The sequence below is a fragment of the Phyllostomus discolor genome, chromosome 14 (genome assembly GCF_004126475.2).
Source record: "Phyllostomus discolor isolate MPI-MPIP mPhyDis1 chromosome 14, mPhyDis1.pri.v3, whole genome shotgun sequence".
Classification (NCBI taxonomy): domain Eukaryota; kingdom Metazoa; phylum Chordata; class Mammalia; order Chiroptera; family Phyllostomidae; genus Phyllostomus; species Phyllostomus discolor.
Window position 1 is genome coordinate 42,812,208 of NC_040916.2, and position 13,100 is coordinate 42,825,307.

The 13,100-nt window shown below is 55.9% G+C and overlaps 1 protein-coding gene across 1 annotated transcript in view; it reads right to left on the bottom strand.

The window, feature by feature from the left end:
• Positions 1-8,428, bottom strand: part of TBX15 (T-box transcription factor 15) — a 99,964-nt gene extending 91,536 nt beyond the window's left edge. The window contains exon 1 of the mRNA XM_028503019.2: positions 7,732-8,428. Coding sequence (XP_028358820.1) covers positions 7,732-7,936 — 205 coding nt within the window. The 5' untranslated portion in view covers positions 7,937-8,428. The remainder of the gene's footprint in view (positions 1-7,731) is intronic.
• Positions 8,429-13,100: the final 4,672 nt, after the last annotated feature.

Consider the following 13,100-nt stretch of genomic DNA (forward strand, 5'->3'; position numbering starts at 1 on the left):
GATTAAAAATTCCTCAGTCCCAGGGATTCTTAGTTCCTAATTGCTAATGTTTGAAGTCGGTCTGATTCCTCGAAAATTTGTTCAGTCTGATGAAAGCAAAAGCTCAAACTCCCCTCCGGGCGCGAGGTGTAAGATCCACGGGTTCCGTTCGGTGTTTGGTTGGTTTGGGGGTTTTCTCCCCGACTTTGGGGGAGGGGGAGAAGGGGGTCTTTCACCAAGGCCTTCCCGATCACCCCTGGGTCTCTGCATTTCACCAGGGCCGAGGGCGCCGCGGCCCCGGTTTCAAGGCCCGGCGGCCGCACAGACGCGCAGAGACGCAGCGGGGCGCGGGGGGCCCAGCGCCGGGAGGCCGCGCCGCGGTTCCCGCCGCCAGACCCCGGCGCGGGCGGAGGGCGCGGGGCGGACGCGGCAGCGACCCGAGTCGCCGACTCGGGAAGCTTCCCCAGAGCTGCCCGCTGTCCCCAGGCCTGTTTCTCGGGAAGAGACGTAATCCCGATTCCTTCCTCGGTGAAACGTCATCTGAAATTTTTTCGAGATTGGGGGGAAAAAAGGGGGCGTTTTCAATGTGTGCGTAGGAGGCTGGGGGAAGGGACCCGGACAGGATGCGGAGGTGAGGGGAAGTGGGGGGGGGGGGGGTGCGAAGAGAAGGAGGGTCAGCGGCTTTCTGAGCCCCGCTCCGGGGCTTGGGCAATCCGCTCCGGGCCGCGGGGCTGCGAGGACCGGGCGGAGGGGGTTCGGAATAAGGACTTCGATTCACCTTGTGGAGAACTAGGCGCTGAAACTCCAAGGCTGCCGGCTGGGTAATGACAATGACCTCTAGCGATGCCCTCCAAGGAAACCCAACTGTCGTCTCTAGTGTTTTGATTTTTAAAAGCAGGCTAAATTAGGCTCTTGGGTGTGCAATCCAGAATTAAGGGTTTGTTTGATTCTTTTTTTTTTAATCCTCTAAAGTGTGTGGCCGTTTGGTGACAGCCCACTGGAGCCTCAGCAACTATAGTTTTGCATATGTTGCCTACGGTCTTGAATTATATTCCCGAATCACAATGTTTTACTCGTTACTTCTATTACTCGTAATTATTATCGCGGTTTCTCTCAATGAGTCCCTTAACGTGGGAGGACATGAAGCTAATTACTCCGCAGAACACTAGGCAGCATTCCGCCCCTCCAAAAGGAAGAGGGCATTCTTCACAGAATTAAATGCCAAGCTGAGTTAGGAAAACTCTCACTCTCCCTGTCTTTTCAACTGAATCTGTGACGTCCCTGTTCTCTGCCAATAAGTGGAATTTTCAAATTTGGGATTCTCTTGAATTGTCAAAGGATGTCTAGCGATGACAACATTTTTGACCCCCAAATTTTAGGCATTCCCAATTTGTTAAACTGGCCACACACACACACACTCAAGGCTCTTTCTTTTCCCTGAAATATTCTCTGAGTCCCATTTCAGAACCTGGTGTCCCCACACAGACTTGTGCACAAACACCTGCACTCGTGTACACAGTCTTGAATGCTTCGAATGCTCGTGCACAAAGGGCAACCAACGCTCGACACCGGCTGACACGGAGCACAGGACGAGAGGGAGTGGTTTCAAGGCCTATTTTCACCGCTGGTATCCAAAGCTAGTCACCAGTCTGCAGTCAGCAAGACATCCTGCCCCCAAGTGGAGCCATTAATGGCACCGAGCAAATGTCGGTTTGTCGTCACCCATTGCGCGAATTCTCCGCCTCTCCCCATTTCACCTCCGGTCCTCCCTGCTGAGTCTCCTTTTCCAGCCTGACACTTAGACCAAAGGCCTCCCTTAAATTAACTAATGATTATCCTTGCCCCCCAAAGTGTAAACAGACCCTAATTTATAAATTTGCTAATTGCCGTTCCCAGTACAGACCCTTGGGTATCTCAGTCAGGCACATATAAAATTCAAAGCTCTCTGGAAACCAGGAAAACGCAAAGCAAAAATAAACCACATGGAGGAAAGAGAGATTCCACATTCCACCAGTTCCCTGCTTCTCCCTGTGGAAAAGTATCCCTAAAGGTCAAAACTAGAAAACCACTTAAATAGTCTCTCCTGCTGAATGATTTCGTCTTTTGGGAGTAAGAAAGCAATAACCAGCTACACCCCAGAATAATCATTGGATGGATTTCTGTATTTCCAGAAAGGAAAGCGAAATGCCAGCCTGCTCTTTATCCTGGAATTTGCAGAGTTCGGCCTTGCTTTAAAAAAAAAAAAAAGAACCTACAGTCCTACAGTCACATAGAGAAGGAATGTACAGACTTCAGGAGTAATGTAGTCATTTTCCTCCCTAGTACAAGAAATAAATTTTTATCAGAGTCCATAATCAGACTCTCAAAAAATGTTCTCATCTTCTTAATATTATTTTTTGGCAATAGAGAGGATGATTGTAACAGAACTGGAATATTTCACTCAGTAATATGAGCAATGCCCTTGGAGATGCTTGGAGGAATAAACTGCTTTGGTCTTGGGAGCCAGAATGTCCTTGTTCCTCTCTCCTTGTGGCCTAATACGAAGGATTAATGACGAGGGACTTGCTCCCATTAAACACTAGTCCACACACGCGAAGGCAATCATACAAATCAATAGGGGAACGCGAGCCACCCACCCCCATGATTGTAGTTTTGGCCCCCAGGTTAGGCATCTCCTACCCTCCTTCAGAAGCTCCTCCTGTGCAGGGCGTGTTAACTAAAGAGATCTCAAACTAGTTTTCCATAATAATTAAAAGACGCTTATGATGCCATTTGAAGTCACTGGTATGGGGGGGCAGGAAAACGACAGCGGGTGCGTGTCAACATAATTTCAGTCCAAACTCCACTTTAAGAAAGTGAATGCCCCTGTCTCCCTGCGTGAGCAGCAAGCACCTCACGAACTTTTCCTTCTAGGAGTTTTACCTGTAAAATCAGAAAACCCAGAGTGGCCAGCTCTGAAGCCCCCAAAACGTGTTTGATGAGAAACAGCGTTGGGTGGGGCGTGGGAGATGTCAATTCAGAATCGTAGAGTGCCTGGCCTGCAAGCTGCTCTGTCTAGGACTGCCGTGGTTGCCCATTAGGCTTGCGGTCTTCGGGCGGGGGGCAAGGTGGGTGTCGTGGGAGCCCGGCAAGGGGCTGCCCTGCACTTCGTGGCCAAAAATCCCAAGACTGTTCTCCCACCCTCCCTTGTTACGGCCACACCTTCCACACCCATCGCACAGGTTTCGGAACACACCTGGGGGAGATGAGGTGCAAACCACAGCACACTAAACCTTCTTTCCACTGCAGTCCAAACTCTGGCCACCATGGTCCTGCCTCCCCATTGCCTGTCCTCCCACTGCCCTCCAGCACTTCGCTCTGTCTTTGGGATGGAGGGGGTTAGAATTACCTCCTTCCTAGTGGCTGCTACTGTGCCAGGGCCTCAGTGTTATACAAAATGTCTCCATACCCTCCCCCAAGCACTCAGGCCACGGTGGTGCGGCCTGAACGTCCCGCACATCCACAGGTCGTCTGGTTTAGCCACTGTCCCACGGTGCGCGAAAAAATCGTTTGGCAGTCATCCCAAGAGACCACCATCCTTGCCGGTACAGGACGAATTAATTCAGCATCTTGCCTATCCTCCACTCCTTCACACAAGGTCACTTACCAAAGGAACAACCGCCGCGGAAGGCCATTCGGACCTAACAGGCGGGAACCTTGCTCACGTTCAGCAGGCCCCCCACACTTGGCTTGTCCGCGGGGCGTGGGCCCGGCACCCTGGAGGCCTGAACGGGTGCAGGGGCGCGCGCAGCACCCGGGGACCAGGGTTTCTTGCGGGGGACTCTACCCCAGGCAGACCCTTGCGCGTCGCTGCCCACCGCTGCACCGGGGTCCCAGCCCGACCTGCGCCCTGGCCGGTACTGGCCCCGCACAAGTACATTCTCCCCACCGGTTTCCAACTCATCGCTTTTTCTCCCCTTCCTGGAACGTCAGTCAAGAGTCACTTCCTCCGTTTGACCTTGTGTTTCCCTATTGGGGGTTGGGGATGGGTAGAGGGGTGGTGTCAAGATTAAAATCTCGGAGCTCCACTCTGAGCACACAAGCCATAAACGGGCACATTAACTCTCGGGACCAGCTGCTAATGCGAGAGAAGAAAGTGGCCTGGGGCACTGAGGCAGCTTTTCTCGTCTCGTTTCACCAGGGGTTGCGTAGACCGGTGCGGGGGAGACGCGAGCGCCAGTCCTGTGCGCACGTGTGCGCGGAGTGCCGCTCTCCCCGCGTGTTCCTGCGTGTGCGGCTTTGTGTGCCCACCCGCGTACTTCGCCACCTCCTTAGGCCGCCAGAGCGCGCGGCTGCAAGACTCGAGACCGCGGGCTCTGTTAAGGGGAAATGCCCCCGCAGAGGGTTTAAATTATTTCGCTCCGCGGGAGACTCGGCCTCAGCCGCACTCGAATGTGGATTTGGGCGGCAAGGGCCCAAACCCGAGCTGGGGAACCGGGTGGAGACTGGGTTGCGGTAGGAGCACCGTTGGCGCCGCCACGTGCCCGAAATACACTTTCAAGGCCGCCGCAGCCCGAGCAGCTGTTCCCGGCGAAAGTTGCCTCAGTTGCTTTGCAGGAGAGGCGGGGGCGAGCGTGCCCGAGAGCCAAGCTCCTCCAAGACGGGTTTTGAGACCTTCCCCAGCCCGCGGACGCAGAGTACTGGCGGTCTCTCCAAAGGACTCTGAGTGCCGGCCCCGGCATAATAATGAGGGCACCTCGCAGGCTCTTCTCCAAGGCCCCGAGGGCCCTGAGGGGAGTTTTTGAGACCACCAGGCTCCGTGGAAAACTTTGAAATACATACTGTGTGTCCTCTGATGTGTGAGTGCCTACAGTGCGCAGGCCCGGCTGGTCCCCCGCTGCTGTAGGTCGGCGCCCCAGCCTGCGGGCACTGGGCGCGGACTAAAGCCAGCTCAGTCGGTACTCGGAAAGAAAAACGGGCTGCGAAAAAGCAAAAGGCCACGTCTTTGAACAGAAGCGAAACATTAAATCTGACCCGTGGATGGTCCGAGGTTCCCGAAAATTTGAGGCCAGGGCAGGGAGGGTGGGAGACGATGGTACCCGGAGAAGGGAAGGGATGGGGAGAAGGATGAATACGGTTGCGCTACGCGGTTGTCCCGAGCGTTTAATCCCTCCCCAGCCCTGTGACAATTTGGGTTTTGTTGTAGTTTTTTTGCTTGTTTTGATTTGTCTTCTGTTCCTGACTCTTATCGGACTCTGTGGGCGAGCAACGCAGCAGCCCCCACCCCCCTCCGGTCCTAACTGGGAAGAGAGAGTTAAACAGAATTGCAAGAGGCCCAGCCAGGCAGAGACACGGCTCTGGGCACAGTGGAGTGGCCGGGGCCCCACCTCCCACCTTCACCATTATACACACACCATTAAATGTGGTGCTGTGTGCGTCTGTCAGAGTGCTGTATCAGAGACAAAAAGAAAGAAAGACACGCAGAAGACCCCGAGCCCTGGCCCTGCCTTCCACTACCGTTCCCCGGGCAGACTGAGCTTGCAGCTCCGCCTCCTGCGCTCCCGGGCCTGCCTAGTCTCCAAGCCACCGTGCCCTTTTTTTGAGAGTTGTTGTTCTTTTTTTTTCTTCTCATCCAGCGCCCGGTTCCTACGAAAGCATTGGCCACTGCGAACTCCAACTTGGAGATCTCCAGGGGACAAGATCTCCCACTGGGGTCCCCTCAGCCTGCGACGTGGCCAGGCCCCGCCGGCAGGCCGGCTCCGCAGAAGGCCCGGGAATGCTCTACGTTTCCGGCTTCTTCCTCGGCCCCAGTGCCCCACAAACATATTTCGTTTTCTAAAAACCAAATGCCCGTTTTTTTTTTCCTTAAAAAAATGACGAAGGTAATAAGGCCAGGTCCACCGAACTCTCTGGTACGTAAAGTTCTGTTAGGTCGTCACTCTCTACCCTCAAACTGCAAGAGCGAGGGAACAGCATTCTGGACACCAGGTCCTCTCGTTCACGACCCTGGACTGGTCTCCCCTTGCCCCAGGCCCTCACTGTTCTCTCCCTGCTTATGGCTGAAAAGACCGGAGGAAAGAAAACTTAGAGCTGAGTTTCTGATCGTGACCCTGCGTGTTGGTCCTTTTTGAGCGTGCGGCCTTCGGACGGCTCTGGGAGTCCTGGCCGTTCCCTAGAGAATAGCACTGGAAACCGGGCGTCTGCCGCGCAGTTCAATAACGTGCGCTTTTTCCACCGCGGGGAAAGTAAAACAGACCCGCTCCCCGAATCGGGAGTTGTCCTAAGGCCTGGAAGAACTTCCACTAAACTGTGTGAAGGCCCAGCTGAGATGCTGACAGCAGATAAACGCGGTGAGGAAACAGGGTCTGGCCAGAGGTGGGAAACACATCAACCACGCGTTCCTTTCCGGGTCGCCCACACAGTGGTCCGTGTGGACGGGCACCCCCATTCAGATACAGGGGAAAACTCGAGCGGAGGAAATAAATCCCCTTTTAATTTTCTTTTCATCGACTAATAAAAATAATTCCCCAGCACTAAACCCAAATACCATAACGGGCCACAAGAACACGAATTCATAAAACTCTGTCTCTGCAGGTCACCCGCTAATCGCGTTATTATTAGCCTCGGGAGCATGGAAATTGAACTGTCACTGCCGAAAGAGAAAATGTAAGCGACAGCTGTCCCTCCTTGGGCCGGCCAGTTTTCCAGCCCCCAAGTTCCTGAGCGCGAGGCCTCCCCATCCGCGTGCAGGCCGCCGCCCCCACCCGGGCTGGCCTGCGCGCTGACCCAGGTTTCCTCCCCAGCCCTAGCAGGTCAGAAGGAGCACCTCCAAAACAGTTTTAGAAGTCCTGGCTGGAAAATTTCTGAAGCCGATAACCCAAGCTGCAGCCTCCGTGTGTGTGTGTGTGTGTGTGTGTGTGTGTGTCCGCGCGCGCACGCGCGCGCGTTCCCGCAAGATTCCTCCGACAACAGCTGTTCCCCGGGACTGTTTTGCACTGTTGAAATCTTGGCACTTAATACAAAACGCTAAATTGTCCCCCACCCCACCCCACCCCCCGGGTTATGCTAAAATACTGACATCGACACCCTCCCTGTGTGTTACGTGTTGTGTGCGTATAGATCCAAGATACAAATTAATTGCACCGCGTCAACCCCAAATATACAGACATGTGGGCCCTGACGAGTAACCCAGGGAGCAGGGTGAGGGGTCTAACACACATTCCTCTTTCCATAAACGCCGACAGAGTAGAAATATGACCGTGCTCTCTCGTCTCTAGTCGCCAGAGGAGAGGAAATTCAACAACTTTAGTCGCAGAAAAATTGGTGGGGGAAGGGCGAGGGACAAGGCTGAAAGCAAAATGGGGTAAACGGGGCATTTCTCTAGGCGGGGGTGTCGGGCCAAGAGCACCACGCTCGTCCTCCGGAGCTCTCAGAAGTGAGAGCTCTCCAGTCGTTGCCTGCGACTGGCGCCCCTCCTAACCCCAGGGCCCTGCAAGCCCCTCAGCTGCGGGCACCAGGAACGCTGCGCTCCGCTCCCAGAGAAGGGGATGCGAGCAAGACCTCCTTGCTCGAGGTTGGCGACGAAATGCAAGGCTTGGGCCAGTTCTCCCAAATTGGTTCCGGCGAATTTGGGGGAAGGCTCGAGGCATTTGTGCAAAGGAAAAGAAACCCGAGTTGGAGCAGGGCAGGGCGTGGGCGGCCAGGGCCTCCCTCCGCACCACTCGGCCCCCGGGCTGGCCGCCCGCCTCCCGCGGTCTGGCCCTACGCACTCACCCGGGTGAGGCTCCAGGCCGTGAGCGGCCGCGTCCTCCGCGTCTCCGAGTGGGCCCGCGGGGCTCAGCGCCTCCATGGACAGGTCCAGCCCCTTCTCCTCCCAGTCTCGCAGTTTCCGTTTTTTATTTGAGCCGATCAAGGCTTCAACGGAGAAGGCATGTGCTCGCGAGCTCAGGGCGACTGCAGATCTTCTCCTTTCACTCATCTTAGCCGCCCGCACCCCAGTCCCCGCTCGCCCCCGCTACTGAGGGAGCAGCCCGCGCCCTCACGCTCCGAGCGCCCGCCGGGCCGAGCCCGGGAGAGGCGGCGGCTCCGCGGGTCCTTGGCACCCTCCCTCTGCGCCCTCCCCCGCCCTCCGCCGCCGGCTCGGACCGGCGCCCCTAGCTGCCCCAGCGGCTACGCACGAGCGCCCGGAGCGCCGCCCGCTCGCAGCATGAGCGCCCGCGTCCTGCTTCCCACCCACCGGGGCAGGCGCTCACAGGCTGTGCAGACTGGACTTCATCTTTTTTTTATTCTCTCTCTCTCCTCCCTCTCCCTTTCTCTCCTCCCTCTCCCTCTTCCTCTCTCTGTCTTCCCGTCCTTCCTCTAATCCAAACTTCTGGGAAACTTTTTTTCTAAATTCCTCCCTTCCCGAGGAGCTGGGGGCAGGCGGTGCACTCCTGTCCTTGGGGCGAGGGAGAGGGAGGGGGGAGGACGAGAAAGACTGAGGGGGAAAAAAGCCAGCCCCCGACCAATGGCGAGGAGGGAACAGGAGAAACCCTGAGAGTGCGGGCCAATGAGCGGAGGGGAGAGACTGAGGCTCGGGCCAGGGCTCAGCGCCCGTCGTCCCCGGGATGCTCCTGGGCCGGCTTTAACTCCTGGCTTCCCGGTGCCCCGCGGGCTGCTGGTGGTGGGGCGAGAGGGGAGCTGAAGGTCGAGGTCAGATCTGTGCCCTTACAAACTCCTGCCAGTCCCCAACCCGTACCTTTTCCTCCCAAATCTTCTGGGTTTCAAAGAAGCTGCAAGACCAGAGTCATTTTAATCACAGATCTGGAATTGGGGGGCTAAGAGAAAATGACAACCTGTCCAACACGCCAGAGGACGGCTGTAATAATCTCGCCCCTGCCCCCAGATGGTTTTAGATCTGCTGGTTCCGTCCGGATTTCGACATACAGGTTCTTACTTTCCTGCTGAACGATTTCTAAACAACTCTGGTAAACGCAAAACGAAACAAACAAAAAAGCAGCATTACTACTCAGAATCTTGTCCTTGAAACTCTCAAGACCTCCTCCTCCTCCCAGCTTTACCTGGTGGAGAGGGCGACGAGGAGACGTAGGCCCCTCAAAGCAGGAGGCCGGCTGGGCGCCCGGCTCGCCGCGCGCTCTGCAGGCGGATCCCGACTGGGCCCGCACACAGCAAAGGCTCGCCTTCCCTGCAGCGCGGATGCTGAGCCGAGCTGCGCCCGCCCGGGGCGCTTGTTCTGGAGAACCCACGGAGAGGGGCTGGGCAAGGGCGGTCAAGAACTTGCTAGCGGAGGACTTATTCAAAATTCCCTTCATCCTGGGCGTCCGGCTCTTCCCGCCCCACTGATCCCCCCACCACCCTCACCAAATATATATATATATATACACACACACACACACACACACACACACACATATTTCAGGGCAGTGCAGTCGCTAGGGATTTCTAAGGAACTTAAAGGCCATACTTCTGGCCATTCTGATTTCCCACACTCCTTCCCAGGTTGAGCTACTTGGTCGCGGGGCCGCAGGGAAACCCTGAGCCCTGCCCAGCGCAAAACAAGTTCAGAGGGGCTCAGAAGTTGATCTTACCAAGCTGGAAAACAGTCTCAGGTTTCGCGGACGGGGACCTCGCCACAGTCTGATCTTCCCGTCCCAACGCCCTAGTCGAGTCGCTTCTATGCCCCAAGGAGGGGCAGGAAAGAGCCAGCTCCCCAGAGCGAGCAACAGCAGATGGAGAGGCCCAGCAGACTACTCTCACGGACAGCCAGGCCCTGATCAGGGTCTGAACCTACAAGCCCAGGGCAGACCGGCCCAGGCATGTCATAAGTCCCCCTGGAAGGGGCGCCCAGCGGGTCCTCCCACCCTGGGGTGAGAAGGGAGGGCCTGTGAGGTCTCTGAAACACCATATTCCCCTCCTGACTGCCGAGAGGCCCCGGAAATCTGGCCCTTGCTATTGTATTTGGAAATGCTCTGTCCTGGAGGCTGCAAACGAGTGTCCTGAATGTACTTGGGTCTTTAGGCAGGACAACAAAACAGGCCACTTCGGGGGGCCCCTCAAATTCGGCTCCAGCTCAGACAAGACACAGGTAGCAGTGCAGCAAATGCAGCAAGAATGACGGGAAATGCCACTGCATGCATGTGATTCAGCCAGGCTTGGCCTCCCAGGCCCTCCAGCAGCCTGGTCTCTGACTTGCACTCTAAGAACCCAGGGATCCGGACGCCGGCTGCTGAGCCCCTCGCTGGCTCCCACAGGCTGCCTAGCAAACTCTGGGGAGCCGGGAGTCGGGGTGGCTAGGCACAGTATCCCCACGTCCATCACCACTTGGCATTGCTTCCAGGAGCCACTGTCTAAAGGGATGGAGTGTTCACCGCCACCAGGCTTCAGCAAAGGAGTTGGAGACCACACCTGCCAAGAAGACATAGGGGCTGGGCCTCTCTTTGGGTTCCAGATTCTGGTGTCCCTGCTGGTGGCTGGAACCTGCCAGGACCAGGCCTGGTGGGGCGGCCATAGGGTGGCCTCTATCCTTCCCTGAAGTTTCCTTCTCCCTACCATCTGTATCTCACACCTCCCTCTGGCAGCCTCTTGCCTTGGTCTTCCCACACAGTCCCCGTCTGGACTGAGAAGTAGGTGCACCATAGGTCCTACACTCTCCCTGAGGCTGTAACAGTTTCTCAAAGAGAGGACTGTGTGGCTGTCCGCACGCCTAGACACAGGTCCAGAGGGCCTGCTTGATGCGGGTGCCCATAGACACGCGCCCCAGAGACACGCCTGCAGAAGGCAGCAAAGCGCTGGAGGGCAGGCGTCTGCACCCGCCCCCAAAGCACTGGTCCAGCACAGAGTGCTCAGCGGAGCCTCTGCCTCCTTCCTTCAGGTCCCACAAGTTGTCCCCACCCCCATTCTACATACAGTCACATCCTTAAAAAGTAAATTAGGCCATGAAAACAAATCAGATGGTAATGAAGCCAGGCTGATTCGAAACAGCCAGGAAAATAGTTTTCCTCCAGGTAAATGGGAGGGGAAGGAGAGTTTTCTTTTTGCGACAATAGGGGGTCAATCTAAGGTTTTCCCAGAGGCATGCACTCTTTGGCATGTGACTTGTGCCGATGGGGAAGAAGGTCTGGGGGAAGAGTAAGCAGGACAGTCTAATGTCTGTGACTCAGGGGTGTAAGTTTAGGTGATTGGCAAGAGGAAGAGGGTTAGGGAATTAAAAAAGAATCTGGGAGTAATGGGTGCATTTTCCTTCCATAAATTACATCAAAAGGCTTTCAGATTTCCCTCTGGTTACCCCAGTTTCTCTTCTAACCGTAAGGAACAAGAGCAGGGTCCCCTGTGTGTGAGGCTATGTGCAGAAGCAATCCCCAAGTCTTGCAGCTACAGGCTTCAACCTAGGGGCCCGGGGTTGGGGTGGGGGGTGCAGGCTACAAATCCAGTTCTGGTCTGTTTCAGGCCTGAAGCTGATTGTCAAAAATCAAGCTGCAAGCCCCACCCTACCCCCTGCAGGGCCCCCAAAAGGGTAATTTAGTCTGATAAGCACCAAAAGTCAGGGGCAGGATGTAGGGTGGGGGGGCAGAAGAACTCACTGACCACCTGGAAGGACGCAGGGGAGGCGGATGCCCAGGCCTAGCTTCGGTAGGAGGGAAGCCAAAGAAGGGAAGGACCGCAGAGCGCTCACCTAAAACTGACTGTGTCCAGATATTGTGAGTTTTCAAAGAAACCTGACACAATGCTGCAGCATGAGGTCAAGAGTCTGGAGCCCGTACCTCCTCCACATACCTGTCCTTTCCTGCCATTTCTCTCCGAGCTAAACACCACCCCAAATACCACCACTACCAATGCCGCAGCACCAAGGTGAGCCTCCACACGCTGTGTGTTTGCAGGTTTGAGTGAGTGTTTGAAAACAAAGTCAATAAGAGTTGGCCAGCAGGCCATATTAGGCTGCCCTTAAACATGTGGGCAGGATACCCTTTGGGGGCTTGGAAATTACAATGAATTCCGCGTGAGTAGGCAGGTATAAAACATTATGAGAGAAGGGGCTGGGAGGAAACCATGGAGACTCCACGGAAAGCAGAGCCTAGCAACCAGCTCCCTGCTAGAGCTCAACCCTGACCTTGGGCAAGCCACTTAATGGCTTGTGCCTCAGTTTCCCTGTCGGCAGGGTGAGAGGACCCTAAATACTTTACAACCAAGCAAAGCAGGCAAGATAGTGGGTGGGAGGCTGGACTGGCCCGGGATCTTATTATTGCTGTGATTGAATATTCCGGGAATGTGAGGCCAAGTACCCACTTTTCACTTCTTTTCCCAAATTGGCACCCAGTTATGGGGTGGCTCAACTGGCCTCGAGACCTCGGGCGGACGTGGGAGGGAGCTGATTTCTGGAAACGCCTGCTCAGTGCCAGTGCCGTGGAGACGGCGCGGGCCCACTTCTGCAGACGGACTGCGTCCCCAGTCGCCGGGAGCCGCGGGACCGCCGTGCGTCGTTGGCCATTCAGCTGCCCCCTCACACTTTAAAATAATAAAAGCCCGTGGGGGCGAAAGGGTCATTAATGATGTTTTTTTGTTTTCGGGAAATAAAATCTTTTGTTTTTATTTTAAACCAGCAGTGTGCCCTCCTCTCGGTCCTTCCAGATGTTTGCAATAAAATCGCAAGTTTTGCCTTTGGGACTGGAAATAAAATTTAACGGCCTTCACTCTGTAATTATTCTCTTAGCTCGCCCTTCATAAATTTATCTGCTTTCTATCGGCGTTGGGGTAGGGGGTGAGCGAAAGGGGAGAAAGCCCCAATTTTATATTTGTGACTATAAAAAAGCGCCACCCGGTTTCCTCGCCTTCGGCGGCCGCGGTGTAGCCCGGAGAGCCTGGCCCGGCGGGCGGCAACATTGCACTATTGTTCAGGGGCTTGGGTCTGCGCAGGAGCTGGGCCCTCCACAAAGGAGGCCTGTGCGGCAAGGCCCGGGGCGGCCGCGCCCAGGGGGCGAGGAAATCCTGTTCCCCCAGGCCCGGCTCCTCTTTCCCCCGGGCGAATCTTGCAACCTGACCTTGGCCTCCAGTGTCCGCCTGCCTTGTGGGGCGCAGCTCCTGCCCAGCCAGTCCGGCGTTGCCAACTTTCGCAGGAAGCGGAACCTCCAGCCTGCGCTGAGCCCGCT